Raw genomic sequence first — 19,352 nt, forward strand, 5'->3', positions numbered from 1 at the left:
TACATTTACATTTACATGCACATTTACCTGTACATCTACATTGTGCATAACATATGTGCATATACAAGTACAATTACATTACGATTTATTTACGTTTAGATTTAACAAATTAGTTAAGACTCGGATAAAGATCGGATTTGAAAATCCGATCTATATTGCTTGCTTTTGTACCACAATTAAGAACTACTATAAACAAACACCTTATTCTATTTGAAAATATATATTTTGGATCAGATTCGGATTTCAAATTTATATCTAATTCGTATTAATTTTCATAGTGTCCATAAGCAATCAAAGACCGGATTCGGTTCGCACCAACCGTTCAACTACGCCAACAAGTACAATATGCGCAACTCTTCCTTACGTATACATGCACCATACATGTATTCCCTTACTGTCAGTCTGTCACGATATCATTTCTTATAGCTTTGCGCCTTGATTTCCGGATGAACCATGGTCTATCGAAGGGGCAGTAAAGGTTCCAGGGAATGTTTTTTTGGCATGTATCCAGTAATGACCAGTATCCACTGTATACCACAATATCCTACCCGTATCACTCATGTACCCTCCTTATTTTCCACCTTGCTTTATGAATCACTGATAATCCTACCGCATCCCTGCAATATCCTGAATTTAGCCTCCTTCCAAAAGAAACTTAAGTAAGCTATCCGGATAATAAAAGAAACGGAACGGATAAAGAAGCGGTCTTTTAGGATAAGCTGAGGTACTGCAGTTACTTGATTATTGTAACCCCGCTGTAAAGAATATTCAGCAGGTTAAGGATACTGTTTGGATACGGCAGATACCGTGGCTTTTGAATGTGGTACGTATGCAAACTTCACTTGGTATCCTCCATGTACATACATGTACAAGTACATGTACCGTATTACGGACACAGTATTGCTTATACTTTCGTTCTTTTTAATTAGCATCCTAAAATATTCTCACAGTATCCTTCACGTATCCTTTCTCCTCCACGGAACGTCGTATCCTGTTGGTTTCTTAAAGTTTGGCACCATGTATACGGGCCATTTTACATAATGGAACATTTGTTCTGGGAGATGCGTAATAGGGAAACAGTTACTTTTGGAGTGTCCTTCGTACCAAGTGTATACGTACGCAGGTATACGAACATACAAATACTCGTATATCAGGGGCCTTAACATTTAACACAATTATCTCATTCATTATTACACTGATGACAACAACAGAAGAAATTGTACTTGAAACCATAGCATCCAGAAGAAAGCCATCGACATAATAACATGATTACCACGCTTGGTGCTGCCACAGCCAGCACTGCCGCGGTGCAGTCACAGTGGGCATCAAGACATCGTGAAACTAGTTATTAAAAAAGTCAACGCAAGGAAAATAAGAAAGGTCAAAAAGGTTGCAAAAAATAAGAAAGGTCTCCTCTGTTTGCTTTACTCATTGCCATCGTCGTCTTCGTCCTCCTCCTCGTCGTCGTCATCATCATCCTTATCATCATCATCGTCGTCAAAGCATCCATCCAGAGCTGCGAAGGTGATAGGGCTCTGCGCAGCGATGTCCAGCTGGCGAAGATCCATCGTATCCCATTCCTTCGGTGCGTCACCAGGACGCAGATGATTGAAACTGACAAACAAGATGTAGCCAAGTTACGAAATAAACAGCGCGTAGATGGACCAGGGTATGCGTAACTACTTCGTGGTTTGCTTAAAGTACTCTGTAGTGCACTAGATCTCGGTAGCTGTCTATACAATTACACATATTTGTGCAGGTAATTAATGGAATTGTATGTTTGGAGGTAGGAAATACTGGCGGGTAAAGAAACATTTCGTTTTTTATCGAGTACCCTGTGAGTCTATCTCGAGAACTTTTCTTCTGGCAAGCCCAGGTAAACCTGCTCTTTTCAACGTACATACTCTAATATCATTTTCTTTATGAAAAATTGATGCCTAAACGTTCAATCCACGCGAGTTACTGCATTACTTTATCAAACTTTGTTTTGATTACGAGACCCACCACTAGACCGTTGGATGCTAGCTAAACATAAAAAAAATCAAAATTTTCCAGTCTTTTTCACGCTGCTTACTTGAGCCAACTACAGATAGATCGAACTGAATTAAATTACTAATCTGTTTCCGGACTTGCGCAACTACCACGTACAAGTACAGGAAGACGGCAATGCTGTTCCACTGATCCGGATAGGCTAGCGTTCGCACCCAGCGCGCATGTATGGCTTTGACCTTTTCGATCACCCGCTGGCTGACGGCCGGACACTGGTCGTTGAGCGCCGCAATAACGATGCGAATGTGATCAGAGGCAGTAAGTACGGAGCTAAATCCTAGATACGGGATGGTAATTGGACAGGGATCAATGTCTCGGTCATACCAGCGCAGCAATTTTCTTTCGGAATCGGGCAAAGGCGGATCACCACCGTATTCCAAAAGGTAGTTTGCGGCGCGCGTGATAAAGTGGCTGAACGTAAAGTTGGCCAGCACCAAATGCTCACACACCGCCATCACCTTCGGCAACCCGTGGCATACTAACAATCCAGTTTGAAGGCTACGCTCGATTTCCAGAAAGAAGTCATACGCCCGCGCAGAAGCGTTCCGGCTATTCTTAATTATAATTGTGGGCACACGAACGCCTTTGCTGGCTAATACGGCTGCGGTCATTTTCATCCTTGAAGCGAGATCGAATCCCTCGTGCAAGTGATTCCCGTCTTCTGTCATCGCCAGCGTCTGCGTTCGTACGGAGATTGCGCGCTGTAGTGACGCTACCAGTGTGTACGCGAGATACTGAGCGTATTCATCTGCGACGCAGTTATAGAGATAGTCATTTACATGGCGCTCTGGCAAGTCTTGTGGTTGCCTTTCGCAGTTTGTACAAAGATCGAACAGGATGTGCCGGTGGTTCACGGGCTCGCGAGAAAGCAATCTCCACAGCGCACAGACTCTATCAAAAGCAAATTAATGTCACTCAAGGATTTAATCGATTTAGCTGGCTATTAAGTGCAGGCCAGAGGAGGTCTGGAAAGATTTTGAATAAAAATAATGTCAAAAAATATTATTACACGGTTATTACACGGTTACAATTTACACCCCGGCTAACGGTCCAAAGAACATTAGGTTAGATTTTATTTGGTTTAAGAGATATAATTAATACACATTTGCAAATGGAATTTTTTAGGTTAGTTTTTTTTTAAATTATTATCAGTTTTTTGTATCATTATGGAACCAATCCGACTGCACAGTTTCAACGTGTCTGGCTTCCCTTTGGTCTTCTAGCGCTAGCCTATAGGAGTGCAGTTTTATACCGTATTTTTCGAATTAGAAGCCCTAGGCTACTCAATTTTCAAAGGTGTCCGGAGTGAGGCTTATACGGCAGAGGAGGCTTATATTGTGGGGGAGGCTTCAGAAAGGGTAGTTATATAAGGCTTCAGAAAGGATAAAGTGTACACAGAACAAACAGAAATGGATTTTACTTGTACATTATTGAGATGAAACAGAGCTGGAGCGACTTGCCTGCTCATCCGAAGCTGGGAATGCTCATCCAAGTAGAGCAGTACAAACGCTATGATCGGATGCGGGAGTTCGCCGATGGACATTTCTTCCATACCTGCAAAATTCGTACAGTTTAGGCTTTAGGAGCAAAATAGGAAAACCCTACGGATACTATCAAGATTCAATTAGAAACCGCCGGTTGATTTCCACACTCATACACTGACCCTCCATAAGCGCATGCCATGAGGTTGTGTCCTTATCAACTGGCTGGGCTTTTAGTGCCAGTGTGAGATAGCCATCGCAAACTTTTCTCAGCGCTTCCTCATCCCAGGATACACTTACACCCTTTTCAAAATTTCGCATTTCGGCACAGACAAAGGTGACCGCATCCAATCCCACTCGCACGAACACTCGACACCCGATTCCAATAGTATAACTCGCATCGTGGCCAGAATTATTGCAATAGTACCGCAGTTCGTCCACCCAAACGCTGCGAGTGAAGAAACAGTTACCGTCACAACTGCTTTCGCCGCGGCCTAAAATCCACCGGCAACCACGGACTAATAAATGAGGGATAAAATCAACATTTGATAATGCCTGCGCTTGGGAGAAACGGATGACGTATTTTCTGTACAAGAAGCCCGCCGTTCGTTCGAAGAAGCTTTTTTCATCTTCCAAGCTTTTTTCATCTTCCGAGGTAACGTGTTTTCTGTAAAGAAATCTGGCAGCTCGTTCGAAAAAACTTTTCTTATGTTCCGGCATCGGCAGTTTTAAGACGCAGTGATTGTGATGTACGATATGCTCCCCTTGTATCTCGTCAGGGCTGTGACCAGTCAAACGCACATGATAGAATGGAGAAATGTTATCGTTCACGACGGTTCCTGGCAGGAAAACCATTGGATCAACACAGGTACGCCGCAGCGCTATCTGAACCGTGCTACCTTCGAGGTGTCGATTGGTACTGATGAAATGGTGCGGCCAGAGACGGCTGGAATGAATCCACTGGGGACTGATGCTGCTGGCATCGAAATCAACGTAGAAGTTGGGACCGTCTACATCTTGAACGTATCCTAACCACCACTGGTCGTTATCACGCTGCACCAGCACCGTGTTCCCGTAATTCAACTCACGCGAACCCGAGAACAGCTTGCGAAGGTACCGCGATGTCCCGTTCATGAAGCAGAATAGTCGAGAACATTCAGTCGCTTTTTACAGCACAGATGGAACCGAAAACGAAAAGATCAGACTACGTAATAGACAGGAATTTATTGCATGCTGTTATGCTGCACAATAAACCAGATTATTCGAAACGAAGACTGAGTATACTGAGGCTGTATAACAAACAAAGAGACCATAAACATCCATGCGAGATTCTTGAAAAAATCGAAACTTTGTCAAGCATGGAAAAATCTGGGGACCAGCGCGGGATGGCAGATACATTGAATTCAGCCTTCAATGTGCCACACAAGGACGAAGTACGGTATTTTATATGCACAACATTTTAATTTTAAAGTACTCGTACATACGTGAATCCCCGATGCAGCGTTACATGCACACACGGCACATTCACCGTGGATTTGTGGATGATCCACGTGCGCCGCCGTACTTTGTACTAACTCGTTGTTCATGCACCAGAGATTTATCGATTGCCGTGTTTTACCACTCTAACGTGTCGCCACTCGTCATAATTTTTGCGATCACGGTAACGTACAGTAAAGCATCGAGCATTAAGACTACCTAATTATAATGCTTTTTACCTTTTAATGATTCTCTTTTGAGCGTTGCTTGGATGCGGCTTGGTAACTTTATCTGCAATTCGCATTAAGTTTAGTCGCCTGAATTGGCTACATTGTTGCGCTTGATTGTTGATACTGAAATGACGCAAACCGCGTATTACAATATTTACGAAAATTACTCTTATTTATAAGTTAACTGAGTATTCGCCATAATTGCACTTCGAAGTTCCGAAACCGAACCCTGCAATTCATACGGCATTTTGAAGAAACTCTGTTCTGTAAGGATAAATTTATCTTTTCCTTAGCTGCAAGTGCCATTACACTTTTACAGTCAGCTTGTGCACTTCAAAACGGAAACATGAGCTAAAATGCCATTCAGGAAAAACGAAAACAGCCAGCAGATCATTTGAACTACACAAGCAAATACAATAGCAAATTTTGGTAACCGTGCCCCCAAGGCCCAAACTTGCATTATTCTTCGAAGCTTCCATCCAGCGCTGCAAACGTGACATTTCATGTCTTTACTATCCTTTCGAATACCTACAAGGATACATATATATACATGATGACCTTGTAAATCAATAAATTAACGGTGCATTATTTTATTAATAGTGCTCTACATTTGCATTTACACTACGGTAAAATCAAATCGTACTTTCCTTACGTTTATATATTTTGCCTCAACCTTTACATTTCCATGTACAATGTACAGTAATCATACATGTACATTTACATGTACATTAATTTATATAGATATGTACATTTACAAGTGCACATGTACATTTATTTATTATGTTATGTAAAATGTACATTTATATGTACATTTACATACCATTAATTTTACGTGTACATTTTCATGTACATTTACACGTAGTACGTTGATTTCACACGTACATTCAAATGAACATTTCCATTTACATTGACATTTACATTTGGATTTACCAAATTAGCTAGCTGGAGTCTGATAGGGATCGGATTTGAAAACATTTATTTCGCACTACGGTTATCACACTATACACCGATGCTCACCGCATGCTACAGATCTAACACCTATCTTGAGACTTCCCCTGCTGCTTCCCTTAACGAAAGCTACCGCCAGACACTGAGCTGGTCTCGTGCAATTTAATCGTCACAAAACTTACATCAAAATTCTCAAGTCCGCATTTATACAATTTGTACACACTACACACTGTGAGTGTGAACAGACTTCCAACATATTCTTCCGAACATGATCTACAAACTCAGAGCCGCTAACGCAAGAAACCGTTAAAACTTTTAAGTAGGAACAGCTATACGGTGCGTACACAACGACGAATGAGCAAACTACAAAACTCAAGCGTGTTACGCATACTCCGTAGAAAATTTACTATTGTAACGAATCCATAAGATTTGAATTTGATTTTCATACAGGAACTGCTAATGTGTTTTTTGTTCTCCCGCTGGTTTTTCACACTTTTTAGAGGATCGAGGCATTTTTTTAAAGCATTATAATCAAGCATCAGTTTTTCCTGAGATACTTGATAATCTTATCAATCTGGTTGTTGTTTAAATTGGGAAGGTGGATCTTATTATATAGATTCACGTTTCCAAATGAACTATTCTATTACGTATAATAGCTCTTTTGGGTCTTTTGTTGTGATGGTCTATTACAAATCCCACCGTATTTCAAGTTTGGTTTCCCCATAAATGTTGTGCCATTATTTTTTAAATTGAAAATTCATGACGGCATTTTTTATAACGTTGCGCCTTAGGTTTCACATGAACCATGATCTGTCGAAGGGGACCGGGACACGACTGTTTTTTATTGGGAAACCATTTTTCCGTAGAATACAGTACGGTTACGAACACCTTTACAACTTCTATGTAACCGTTTCAAATGCAAAAAGTATGATCAAGAGCATTAACAGGCGGGATCCCTGTACAGAAGTGTATAAGCAACATTTTATTCGACTCAGAACACCACACTTCGCGCTGAAGTGCTTACCATTGCAACAAACAAAACACGATCGAAACGATGGTCGCATTGGTGATGCCATGAAAACCTTTTTCTCCAAAAACGGCTTTAGTCTTCGAAGCATCCATCCAGTGCCACAAAGGTGACAGGGGTTAATGCCCCAATATCCAGTTTGCGAAGGTCCATAGTATCCCATCGCTGCGTAAGGTGATCAGGGCTCAGAGTATTGAATCTGATAAAGAAAAGGTTGCCGGTTGTAGTCAAATCAACCGGAAAAAACATATTGCTTACTAAATGTACAACTGAAAGTCCAATTAAATATTGGACTTAACACAGGACAATGTTAAAACTTCTTGAGCAGACACTACGTACATTCGAAGGAAAACGCGAATGCTACTCCACTCTTCCGGATAAGCCAACGTTTTCACCCAGCGCGCATGCATCGTTGTAACCTTTTCAAACACCCGCTGATTAACGGCCGGACAGTGGTCGTTGGCCGCGACTAAAAGACTTCGGGCCTGCTCAGCAGGAGTTTCAACAGAGCGGAAGCGAAGATACGGAATGTTTACGGGGCATCGCACAATGTCCTTCAAATCTCTGCGTATCAGCGCGCTCTCGGACACAGGAAACGGATGCACCATCCCGCTGCAACATACGCATCGCGGCTTGGGTGATCAAGTGTTCCGCCGTGACGTTGATCAGTACAAACTCATCACACACCGCCATAATCTTCGACAGACCAGTACTGCACTCCCATATTCCGCTACGATGATTACGCTTGATGTCCAGGAAGCTCGGCTTGAAAACGGTGTCGCTATCGTTTTTCACAATAAGCATCGGCATCCGGATGCTCTTGCTGGCTAATACGGTCTCGGTAGTGGTCACTACTGTGAAGAGATCGAACTGGTCGCCAAAAACGTGTTTCTTTGATTGCATCAGCGCCAGCGTCTGTGTACGCAGGACACATATGCTGTCCAGCATGGCTACCAGTTTATACGCGACAAATTCAGCATATGCATGCAAAATGCAATCTTCGCCGAGATCGCCAAATTTACCGGAGTGTTCTGATAAAACAGGTGGTATCTTATTATCCCCCGTTGTGCCGAGATCGAAAAGAACGTACTGATGATTCACGTACTGGTGATAGATTAATCTCCACAGCGCACATACCCTGTTAACGCAAGTGTAAGTTTCAAATACGAGTACTTACTCTATACAAAGCAACTGAAATACTTCGCTTACTGCCTTATATGGGCTCCCCTTATATTACTCTCCCTTATCTGGGCTCCCGGGCAATATGAGCAACCCTATATATCGGCGGTTACGTTACTACTCACAGTTTTGCAGCTGTTGTCACTGTTATGACTGAAAGAAAATTTAGATTTATTTAAAATACTTATTTTGCCAGTACTTTTGTAGCATTGAGTGTATGTTAATTTAATTAAGATATATATAGATAACAAGATATAATTAAAATATATATAGATATTATAATTATATAAATATAATTCGGATGTGAAATTTCGGAATTCTTTGGTGTGCTCACTTGTAAATCCGGTTGAAAGAAGTACAAAAGGGTTCTGCTATAAATCCGATAAATAATTTGACGGGTATTGCTCACTAGCCGGGAGCCCAGATAAGGGAGAGTAGTGTGAGGGGAGCCCATATAAGGCAGTAAGCGAAGTATATACAGAATCTGTACATCCTGCATACGACAATAAAGTCATCGCAAGATAACTGTGCATCTTAAGGAGGCTCCTATAAAATGATGCTCATGAAAATTTGCTTTTAAAATTTAGTTTAGCCCTGAGAAAATCTGCCGCGCAATCAGGTCGATATACTCGTACAATTTGGAAGATGTTGATTTGTTAACTGCACTTAGCTCTTGATATTGTTATCGCCCTACAAAAAATTAAAGTAAAGTACGTGAAAAGCCTAAAGTATAAGTAAGCTCAAACCAAACTTCACAAAAGTCATGGCAAAATTAGCAGGTTTTGTGTTACCATACAAATTGTTAATTGTGACAAAATGGATATTAGAAAGGATATTATGAACTTAGACTTGCAAATAAAGCTGCAGTGGCTTGCCTGCTCATCCGAAACTGGGAAGTTACATCCAGAGTGAGAAGTATAGAAGCCATGATCGGATGCGGAAGTTCGGTGATGGGCATTTCTTGCGTATCTACAACGATTAGCGGTACCATTTAGCGGAAAAAAATTAGGAACCGAAGTGAAGTAAATTATCACTTCGACAGTCACTCCCGGCCGCGCTGACCATGTGGAAGCGCGTACAGGGGAACTGTGTCCATATCCGTTGGCTCTACATACTGCTAGCATCTCTTCGAGATATTGATCGCATGCTTTTTTCAGTGATTCTTCGTCCCACAACATGCTGCAACCGTCTTCATCACTCAGCATTTCAGCACAGACAAAACTGACCGCATCAGCTCCCAATCGCACGAACATTCGACATCCCACTCCGATGGAATATTCCTGATGGTGGGAATTACAAACGAATTGAACCTCGTCCACGTAAACCTGTGGACTAAAGTAACAGTTCGCGTCACAAATATTATTCCCGCTTCCCAACACAAGTCGGCATGTGCGAGCCAGGAACATTTGAAGGAAATCTATGTCGAGCAGCAGCGAAGCTTCGGGAAAGGCAGTGATATGTTTCTTATACAGAAACCCGGTAGATCGATCAAAAAAACTTCCCCCGTCATCCGGCAACGGCAGGTCCTTGGCGCAGAGATTCCAGTGTACGATATGCTGTCGTGGTAGCCCGGGAGGAAGGTCTCCACTCAGACATACAGCGTAGAATGGCTCTGTCTCACTGTCTTTAATGGTTCCCGGCCAGAAAATCATCGGATCAGCAGGGGTACGTCGCAGCGCAATTTGAACCGCGAAGCCTTGGTCCGATGGTTCACGGGCGATGAAATGGTGCCAAAGACGGCTTGAGTGAATCCAATGGGCGCTGATGCTACGGGCATCGAAATCCACGAAGAAGTTCGGGCCATCGATATCCTGAACGTATCCTAACCACCAGTGGCCGTTGTCACGTCGTACCAGCACCGTGTTGCCGTAATTCAGCTCACGTGAACCCGTGAACAGCTTACGAAAGTACAAGGGTGTCGCATTCATAGTTTTAAAGTGTCGAACTATCTTTCCCACGTTTCCTTTTAAAGTTGTATGAGAAAACGAAAAAACTAGACGGATGAAAAGGGATTTATTGCTCTCGTGACACAGAAGAAAGGATTAGAAGTATAGATGTTAGACATTCGATTGCAGGGAAATTGAAATACGGTCGACCTGGGCAAAATCGGGATAAACACCAGCATAGGCTGTGTCGAGATGCACATATGACAGCGGATGCGGTTAAAAAACTTAACAAGTCTTCGAGACCCCAGCATACACGGAGGACGGCACATGAGAGCGCATACATATATCGCACACTGCTAAAATCGATGCGTTCATAACGTCTTCATACTGATCTCACATGTATGATCAGGTCGTCTACCATCGACGAAATTCAAGAATATTTCAGCGGCAGCAGTAGGGCAATGCGATATATGTACAATATGTAAGTAAAGTACTGTACAAGTGTACATACAAAAAGATCGATATCCTGTCTTTACTGAATCGGTGTTAGGATCCGGCTTATGGTTAGCATTCTCAATCCCGACACCGGCTTATGAGGCTGCCTTAACAGCCTAAAACATCGGTTTAGCAATCTCGATATGTACTGTAGCCAGTAGCGCTCAGCCTAGATGGTGCACTACCATGTTATTGCAATAAAATGACGCAGTTGATATTCCTTTTATTTTCTTAAAATACTTAACAGAACAGAATTTAAAAAAAAGTATCTTTAAACATCAGGGTTTGCAATGAAGTCTCAAGGCTCACTTAAAGGCTTTGGCCCGGTACATAGCACCAAAATCATGTACATTGACGGAAACTTTCGCTGTCGCGCACCCAAACACTTTTTTGCATTGCGTTTGTACATTTGTACAATTGTATATTTACATTTAATTGACGACAAATAGTTTGCATGACATTTGTAATATTTATCAGGTTCTATGGCACGGTTCGTACACATTACATTTTCCAGCGAATGTTTCCGACTTGTAGTATCCACTGCATTCCGCGGTACCCCGCAGAAACCTATATGCACCACTCTTATCTCTTCCATATTTTCCGTCCTAATTTTTGATTCAGTGGCGTGTTCCACCGTAACTAAGCAGGATCCTTCATGTATCATCTTTCCACTAGCCATAAGAAACCTAATGAAATTATCCGGATATTTGAAAGTAACACGACGAATACACAAATGATACTAGTACTAAAGGATAGGCTGGGATACTGCATTTAATTGCAAAGTCAAAAGCTGCACGAGTATTCAGCAGGACACATGAAGTTTAACATGAAGGATACTATAAGAATACGGTGGGAAATTGAGGCTTTCGAAGGTGGTGCGCATGCAAACTTCACATAGTATCCCACACGTACATGTACCGTGTTACGGACACTGTATTTTTACTATTGTCGTTCTATTTCATTACCTCTTTAAAATATGCCCTTCATGTATCATCCATGCATTCTGCTAATTTTTGGCTTCTTAGTTTTCTTGGTCTTTTTAGGTTTTCCAAAGCTTATTCCACAGACCACTGTATCCTTCTTGTACCCCCATGTATCCTGCTAGCTTTTGGATTTTCTAAGTTTTTCTTAGTGGAACACCTGCATGTGAGACATGTAAATTATACGGTAGTATCAGTACGGTGGGGCACGGCTGTAAGCAAAAAAAGCTTAAAGTTGAAAGGATAAGTGCAGGCGATCTTTTAGAAAATTTGGAGGCGCGGCTACCTATTCTACAGGCCGCCCAGAAATTTCATTATGTCAAAATCTGCGGTCTGAATCTGAATAGTGTCGGGATGACTGGCGACCAGCTGCTGCGGCTCCCGTCTCGAGTGCGCACCGGTCACCGGGAACTGCGGGAACCTACTATGAGTCTACGACGACGGCGCACAGTAAAGAAAAGAAAACTGGAATATTGCGCGCGGTAAAGCACGGCCGAAAATCGGATTAAATTTCACAAAGACCAGGCGTATGACGATGATCACCGTCAATCGAATGGCATGTCAGATTGCAAACCACCTCAATATTAGTGCAATCAGTTTTGTGGATAACGTAAACCTAACTTTTTTGGTGCAACCTATTAGAACCCCCTTAATTACAATTAAAAATTAAATAAGTGTTTCTATTTCAGTTATTTCAGTTTAATTAAGTATCATCTATAATGTAGTTAATTTTTACACTCATCTTAATCCGTCAAAATTACGAATCAAACTCGAATTCTACCAAGGACAGTATATAACGGATACCCGTTATATAAGCTGTCCTTGATTTTACACTAACGGCGCCAGCTGTTCGACAAGGTCAGAAAATAACAAATTCATCAAATGGTGCACTGCTCCTAACCTTCTAACATGACTGTTCTCCACTACGAGGAGAGGCGCAGCGTTTCTTTAGCGCCTTCTTTGAGGCTCTAGATCAGTCTTCCGGTGACGCAGGCCTTATTTTTGAATGTAAAAAACCGTCTGTATTATTTTTTTATTTTTCTGAAAGCGGTACTCCAACAAATTCATCAGCTTTTCTCTGTGTGACTCTTCTGTTACACCGTTGAAGCGCGATGCGAGTTTTCCCAATTTTCCCCGAAAGTTCACCGTGATTTTTTCACCGGCATAAAACTTCACCCTTAACAAACCTGTTATAAGGAGAGGGAGCAAGCCTGAGATAGCAGCGAGGCAGGAAACTCCCCTATTCTTAATTAGTAGGTTGCGGCTCTGGCAAAGCCCGTAGACTAATACAAACCAAGAAGCAGGCATACTGTATAACGCGGTCACGTAGCCACGCCAGACCAGCGTCCTTTGATACTTTTTGAAATTTATTCGATAAGCAATTCCTCGTGCAAGGCAGATGGACGCGCTTGCTGTACGAGCTGTACAAAATAATGTGGCAAAACGGATGCAACCTTTTAAAAAAATCATTCTCAAACAAGGAACTGAATATAGGAGATTCGGGAAACGTTCTATTCTTTCCATTCACTCCGGGACATTGTCTTTTTGAAATGAGGTCATGCGCGTACAGATCGTAATGAATGGAATTTCGGCACAGAGATTTCTAAAAATTTGAATGCACAAAATGATGAGTCGGTCCAAAGCCTATAGAATACACAAAGCCTGGAAGCAGGCATATAACACGGTCACGTCCTCAAGCCAACTCCACTGATCTGAAGGGAGCTCAGACCAGCCTCCTTTGATAGTTGGTGAAAATTAATTCGTAAGTTATTCCTCGGGCAAGATAGAGGGATGTGCTTGCTGTACCAGTGTAAAAACAAATGTGGCGAAACGGATGTAGCTTTTGAAAAAAAATTGTAACTAAACCAGGAAAGTAATACAGGATGCTTTGGCAAACGCCCTGTTCATTCCATTCATCGTGCGATATTGTCTTTTTAAATTCGGGTCATGTGCGTTCACATTTTGATGAATGGATATTTGCTATGAAAATTCTTTAAAATTCATGGTTTGAAAAAGCATACTTGATTAGTGCATAGAAAAATGGATAACGTTAACTTTCAGGTGGCCACCGTGCAACAGACCTGCGCATTTTGGACGGCTGAATACGATTTCTTAAACGACTTTTTCAGCCATTTTTCCGTAGACTCGTATGCTAACTCAGCTGAGCTCCCGCTTTGCTGATAAGATCAGCTTCAAGGCTTAGTATATTCTACTGGCTTTGGTCGGTCAAGGACCGGATAGTCGACCACATTATGCTCTAGGTGGTCACCGTGGAAATTGTTATGAATTTTCTAACGACTTTTTCAGTCATAAAGCCCTGCTCAGTCAAGTTGGGGCAGTTTTTTCAAAAAATTAGCAGAGGTCAGCCGTCACAAAATACTTCCTTATTTAATTTTTTCTTAGTTGCCGTGTGTGTCCGACATCTTTTTCACTTGGAGATTCTACGCTGAGACCGCTTCCGGAATAACCGTGAGGTCAAAATTAGGGTAGACCAGAGGAAAAAAGCGGCTTGACCCACTCAGCGTGGTAGCAGTAGTCCTGTTTGAAATTTGCTTAAAAATTCTGATGACGTCATTGTTCAAAAAAGTTACCTCTGAGGTGTTGGTCATTCAATGCTCTTGCGAAAGATACCATACATCAGCCGATTTCGGCCAAGCCTGGGTGACCTTTGCAGAGTGACTGCAAGCACCTTTTAATCGGGGAATGACCTCCCTTGCACGCTTCCAGTGCAGCCCCTGGATGCGACAAGTAATGATTTTCGGCGAAATCGTATTTGTGAGGCCCTGAGCATCAATAAAAAGTTTTCCACTTGTGCAATATGGCTGAAACACTCTATTTCGAGACACTGTAAGAGCAACCATACGTATTTTTTGCAACTGCTTTGCCGATTTTTTATTCTGTTCATCCGGCAACTGCACTTCTCCGTCTGGACACTTTAGGTCTGTTCAAATCTCAAAATCGTTTCAAGTGATCCATGTTTTATTCATGGAAAATATCAACTTGAAGTTACTTAGGTCTGTGCGCTAGGCAACCGCATTCTTCGGCAGGTAGGTCTTAACATACAATCCTATGGGAAGTGCACATTGTTTCACGGTCAGCCCGAGCGCTGATCGCGCTAGATTTTTTTGCGAACCCATAACGGACAGGCTTCGGTTCGCTTAGGAGTTTCCAGAAAAGCTCACGTAAAAATATCTGTTGGTGTATTCTTCAGAGTGGCCGTTATAAGAATCCTAAAACTGACCACCACACCACCCCTTAATCAGTGCTCGGCTCCCTACTGGCACACCAAGGGGTAACGGTTTTAAAACTCCTAGGTTCGCAGTAAAAAGTTACACTAGATAACTGCAAATTCAAAAACGAAACAGTGTATACAATTATTTTATAATTATTGGCTAAGGCTATTTTGCCGCAGTTTTCTACAGTGTGTCAAAATAGCCTTTTGCTATTTTGCCGCACACTGCGTTAAAATAGCCTTTAGCTATTTTGCCGCAGTATGGTAGGCAAAATAGCCACTTGCTATTTTGCCGCACACTGCGTTCAAACAGCCGTTTGCTATTTTGCCGCAGTATGGTCGTAGCTAATTCGCCACAGTAATGCGCAAAGGGCACGGCCATCTAGAGCTACATTTTCTGCTAGATTTGAGCTATTGCCGTAAGCCGACTTTGACTTTTCTCGCTGGAATTCGTAAAATCGCATTCTTGGGAAGGTTCTTTTACAACTGGGACAAAAGATTGTGCATGGATCTAGTCGCGAGCGTACGGCTTGCACTGAGTGTATGTACGCCATGAAGTCCATTCAACGAAAGGTCTGTGGCCTCCGCCAAGGCGTTCATGTCCTTCTTCCGACCGCCGAATCTTGTCAAGTACTTGGCCAACCAAACATCAACGGCCAGCCTTCCTCCTGTTCGGCCGCCTTTGGTTCCTGGTCCCAGTCCGCCGCATTACGGCTGAGAGTCCCGCTCACCTTGAACATGTATTCAGCATCCTCGTCGGTATCGATCCCTTCTTGTTGTCGGTGCAACTGGCGAAGCGGGTTGCCCATCCGTCCGCTTTCAGCCTGTAACTATCGAACATAAAAAAATCCATGTCCGACTGTTAGCCAGCAGCAACGCTCGCCCGACCATCTAGGATTTGATGATGTTTTGCCGATTCCGGTCACTGCCGGCCCGGTCGTTTCCCTCATCGTTCTGACCAAGCCGGTGCTCCACATTGGCGTCGGCTCGGCCGTCCAACCAATTGTTACGACGAACAGCACGGATGGCACGCCCGCGGTCATGGTCCCCGACACGCTTTCTGCTGTACACCACTTCTCTCTCCTCACCTCCCTTTATGGCTAGTCAGGTCGTGTCGGCGGCGCGATCGCTCTTTGGTCACTCCCTCCGACTGCGATTCCCCTACGCCTTGCCAATGTCGGGCCCACTTATATCGGCGGCGACGGTCTTCATTGATATCGGTCGTCGTGTCTATGACTGTCGTTATCCGGTTGCGACAGCCTTCCTATCGATCCTGTTGATCCTGTGTCCGATCCCGCCTTTGCATTGGAAGTGGTTGCCGCAGCGTCTATGTTGGTCGGCGTGGTACGTTTTCCGGTTGCCGCACTGTCCGTTCGGGTCGGCGAGCTACTTCGTCGGGTTGTTCCGCAACCGCGGCCGATCGCTGTTCCCCAACACCTGGCCGCTGTGCCGGGCCGGGCTGCAATCCGGTCAAGGCAAACTGTTTTCCCGTATCGGCGTGTTTTTGCAACGTCTTGTCGGAAAGCTGCACCATAACGGCCGGCTGATATGTCGAGCTAACCCGTTGTCCGAAAAATTCCAGCAGGCACTGGTTGGACCGGGTTGGGCAGCTCTCCACTGGGATTGCCGGGAGGTGCCGTCTCGGGCTGGTATCCGAAACTGGGCCGCGATGCCATGTCTGACAGATCGAAGTCGTCGCCCGGTCGTTTGTAATGTCACCTAGAACCTTAATGTCCGTCGGGCCGTTCCGCGGGTCGCATCCTCCGCCCAAATGAATTTGCTCCCTTCACAGTCCAGCAGAGTCCGAAGTCGAGCGAAACCATCCGGTCAGAAATTCTTTCTACTTGCCCAGGTCTTCTCGTTGGTGGTCCTGCCGGTATCCTCGGCGGTCAGATCGGTGTCGTCGCTGAGTCAGTAGTCCGCCTACTATTGCTCAAACGCAGCCCTCGGGCCGCGGAGGTGGTGTACTGAGTTCTTTCAACGGTTGGCTCAGGTTGGTCGGATTACCCGGCTTTTTCGGTTGGTTTCCGACGTTTGCGTCGGCCGCCTTCCTTGGTTTTCAAGTTACCTTACCTTCTGTGGGGTCGCTTCTCACGTCGTTTTGACTTCTGTCCTTTTTTTGGGCCGGTTGACGGGGTCCAAAGTCAAACAGCCTCCAGTATGGCCAGTTGCTTGTCGATAATGGTTTTACTGAAGTCCATGGAGTCGATAATTCTTCGTCGCTCCTCCTGGGATTCCGCGTCTTTTTTCTCTACCTAAGTTGAGTTAACTCGGGCTTCTACCACCTTCTGACCGTCCGCCATCATGTTGAACTGTTCGACTCGGCCCATCGGTGCACCTTTCCGTAAGGTGGCAGCCTTATTGGTGGGGTTAGCCACCATGACGGTAGATGTCTTTCCGTCGTGCTTCGTTGCTCCATCCATCATATCCACTCCGTCAAGGTGTGGTGTGCGACATAAGCTCTTGCGTAGGAGCTATCGGTACATCTAAGACGACATTGGTTTCGGTTATCGTTCGAGGCGGGAGCGGAACTTTCGATCGAGCCTTTACTTCTGTGGACTCGAAGATGGTCAACTTTTTGAGATCTCTGGGCTTCGGTTGAACCGGCCATGTCTTGGCGATTCTCACTCGGATTTTCCAAACAACATGTTTGTTGTTGATGTCCGGTTCGTAGACTTCCTTTTGATGCATGTGGCCAAACCTTACACCTTTTAAAAGTATCTTCAGTTCATGCGTTGTGTTCTGGATATTAATCCATGCCGTGTCCGGCGAGGGTCGGATGTCGATCCTCATCTCAATAGGTCGGATAGGACGGATTTTCCCCCTTAGAGTCACGAAGTGTATTCGTCCCCTAGGTTCTATTAGTTTCCCAATCCGTACCTTGATGGAACACGTCGAATAAGCTGAAAGTGATTCCCGGTCATTGTTGAACACAACCTGCCGGTCTCGCGGGTTGAAATTTATGGTTCCCTCCAACTTCAGATGATAGACTTCTGGGCTTTTGTTGTCCAGGTCTATCTGCTTGGCTATTTCGATTTTAGCAATCCGACCCATTTGTGGGTGCGGTCGCTCCCTTTTCTGTTGGTCGGTCAAGTTGGTCGAGGTCGGTTTTTCGGTTGGCGGTGATTGATCGACGGTTGTGGTCGATCACAGGTGGTTTTCTTCGTCAGATCCGCACGCCTCCGTCCCTGGGGCTGCAGGTTGTTCCTGTCCAGTTTGTTCCGGTTGGTTATCTGATAGGATTTCCGTACGGACGACGGATCGAAGTGCATTTGTTAGTCTATCATCGAAGGTCGGTTCTTCGTCTTCTAATGATTCATTGACTGAATCGTTTGTCCGGGTTTCATCCGGCCGGCAATTTCGGACTGACGGGTTAAATTCTCCGTCGTCGTCTTCCTCAGACTCTTCTGGGTCATCCAAATGTGTTTGACCCGTTTCAGTTGGGCGTTCAGCCGATCGACCTTGCTTTGTTGGTCGGCAGTCGCTTTGTTAGCGGCTGCTAGGTCGGTTTCCCTCTTTTTTCGGTTCGAGTCGGTGGGTTTCGTTAATTTGCTTGATCAATCTCTATGTAGGGAGAACGAGTTTATGCGATAACACGGCTTGTGTAGTCACTAGTCAGTTGGCGGCATCGTTCACGGAGGTGTTCGATGTCTTGGATCGGTTCCGGCGGAAGCGCATTGCTGCCGTGATCCGTCGCTGCGGAGCACACTCAAGGGTACTTGCTCGGTATCCGCGGGCACCGTAGTGGGGCGCCACCGGTGTTCGGAAAAATCCAAGCCGACTGTCCGACTGTGCCACTGCTGTGGTGGACGCGTCGAAGACTTCACCAATCGGTGATGACTTCCTCTCACTACCCAATCCGAGCAGTTCCAACGTAGGTGGTGCTGGTTTCGTCGGTAGTTCGGCTGGTCGACTTGTCGGTGACTTGGTCGACCTCACCGTTTGCAGGGCTTCTGTGGCCCGTTTCAACTCGCTTCCAGTCGGCAAAAGTCGACTGGACGGTGAAATGGTCCGTTTGTTAGGGCCCGGTATGTTGGTCGGTGATCCAGCCGGGAGTTGATCGCTTCGTGGCGGTGCCTCGGTTTCTTCTACTCTGACCGTTAGTTTGGTTGGCTGGATCCGTGTTTCCCACTTGTTGACCAGTGAGGTTCCGACTTTCAAGGTCGACCTCTGGCTTGGACTGGTCGGTTGGCTTTTACCGACCTCCCTGGTCGGTTGCTGTTGACCGACCTTCGTGGTCGGCGGAAGTCCGACCTGGTTGGTCGGTGGTGGTCCGACCTGGTTGGTCGGTGGAGGTCCGACCTCCTTGTTCGGCTGACTTTTGACCGACATCCCTGTTCGGTTGGGGTTGACCGACCTTCGAGGTCGG

The 19,352-nt window shown here is 44.6% G+C and overlaps 2 protein-coding genes across 3 annotated transcripts; both read right to left on the bottom strand.

Annotated features, from left to right (window-relative positions):
• Positions 1-1,158: 1,158 nt before the first annotated feature.
• On the bottom strand, positions 1,159-5,030 carry LOC129600289 (uncharacterized). Its single transcript, XM_055498768.1, has 4 exons — positions 3,713-5,030; positions 3,510-3,603; positions 2,149-2,940; positions 1,159-1,614 (listed from the first exon to the last, which is right to left on the bottom strand). Exons 1-4 carry the CDS (start codon positions 4,662-4,664, stop codon positions 1,425-1,427), a joined length of 2,028 nt encoding a protein of 675 aa, XP_055354743.1. The 5' UTR covers positions 4,665-5,030; the 3' UTR covers positions 1,159-1,424.
• A 2,046-nt stretch (positions 5,031-7,076) lies between these two features.
• LOC129600296 (uncharacterized) lies at positions 7,077-10,622 on the bottom strand. 2 transcript variants are annotated; one of them, XM_055498779.1, is made up of 4 exons: positions 9,506-10,622; positions 9,266-9,359; positions 7,551-8,349; positions 7,077-7,410 (listed from the first exon to the last, which is right to left on the bottom strand). In XM_055498779.1, the coding sequence occupies exons 1-3, from the start codon at positions 9,534-9,536 to the stop codon at positions 7,713-7,715; spliced, it is 762 nt and encodes a 253-aa protein (XP_055354754.1). In that variant the 5' UTR covers positions 9,537-10,622; the 3' UTR covers positions 7,077-7,410; positions 7,551-7,712. The 2 variants fall into 2 exon arrangements, with proteins under 2 accessions (XP_055354754.1, XP_055354755.1); XM_055498780.1 differs by having other exon boundaries at positions 9,425-10,622.
• Between the last annotated feature and the right edge of the window lie 8,730 nt (positions 10,623-19,352).

The sequence above is a fragment of the Paramacrobiotus metropolitanus genome, unplaced genomic scaffold (assembly GCF_019649055.1).
Source record: "Paramacrobiotus metropolitanus isolate TYO unplaced genomic scaffold, Prichtersi_v1.0 Parri_scaffold0000170, whole genome shotgun sequence".
Taxonomy (NCBI): domain Eukaryota; kingdom Metazoa; phylum Tardigrada; class Eutardigrada; order Parachela; family Macrobiotidae; genus Paramacrobiotus; species Paramacrobiotus metropolitanus.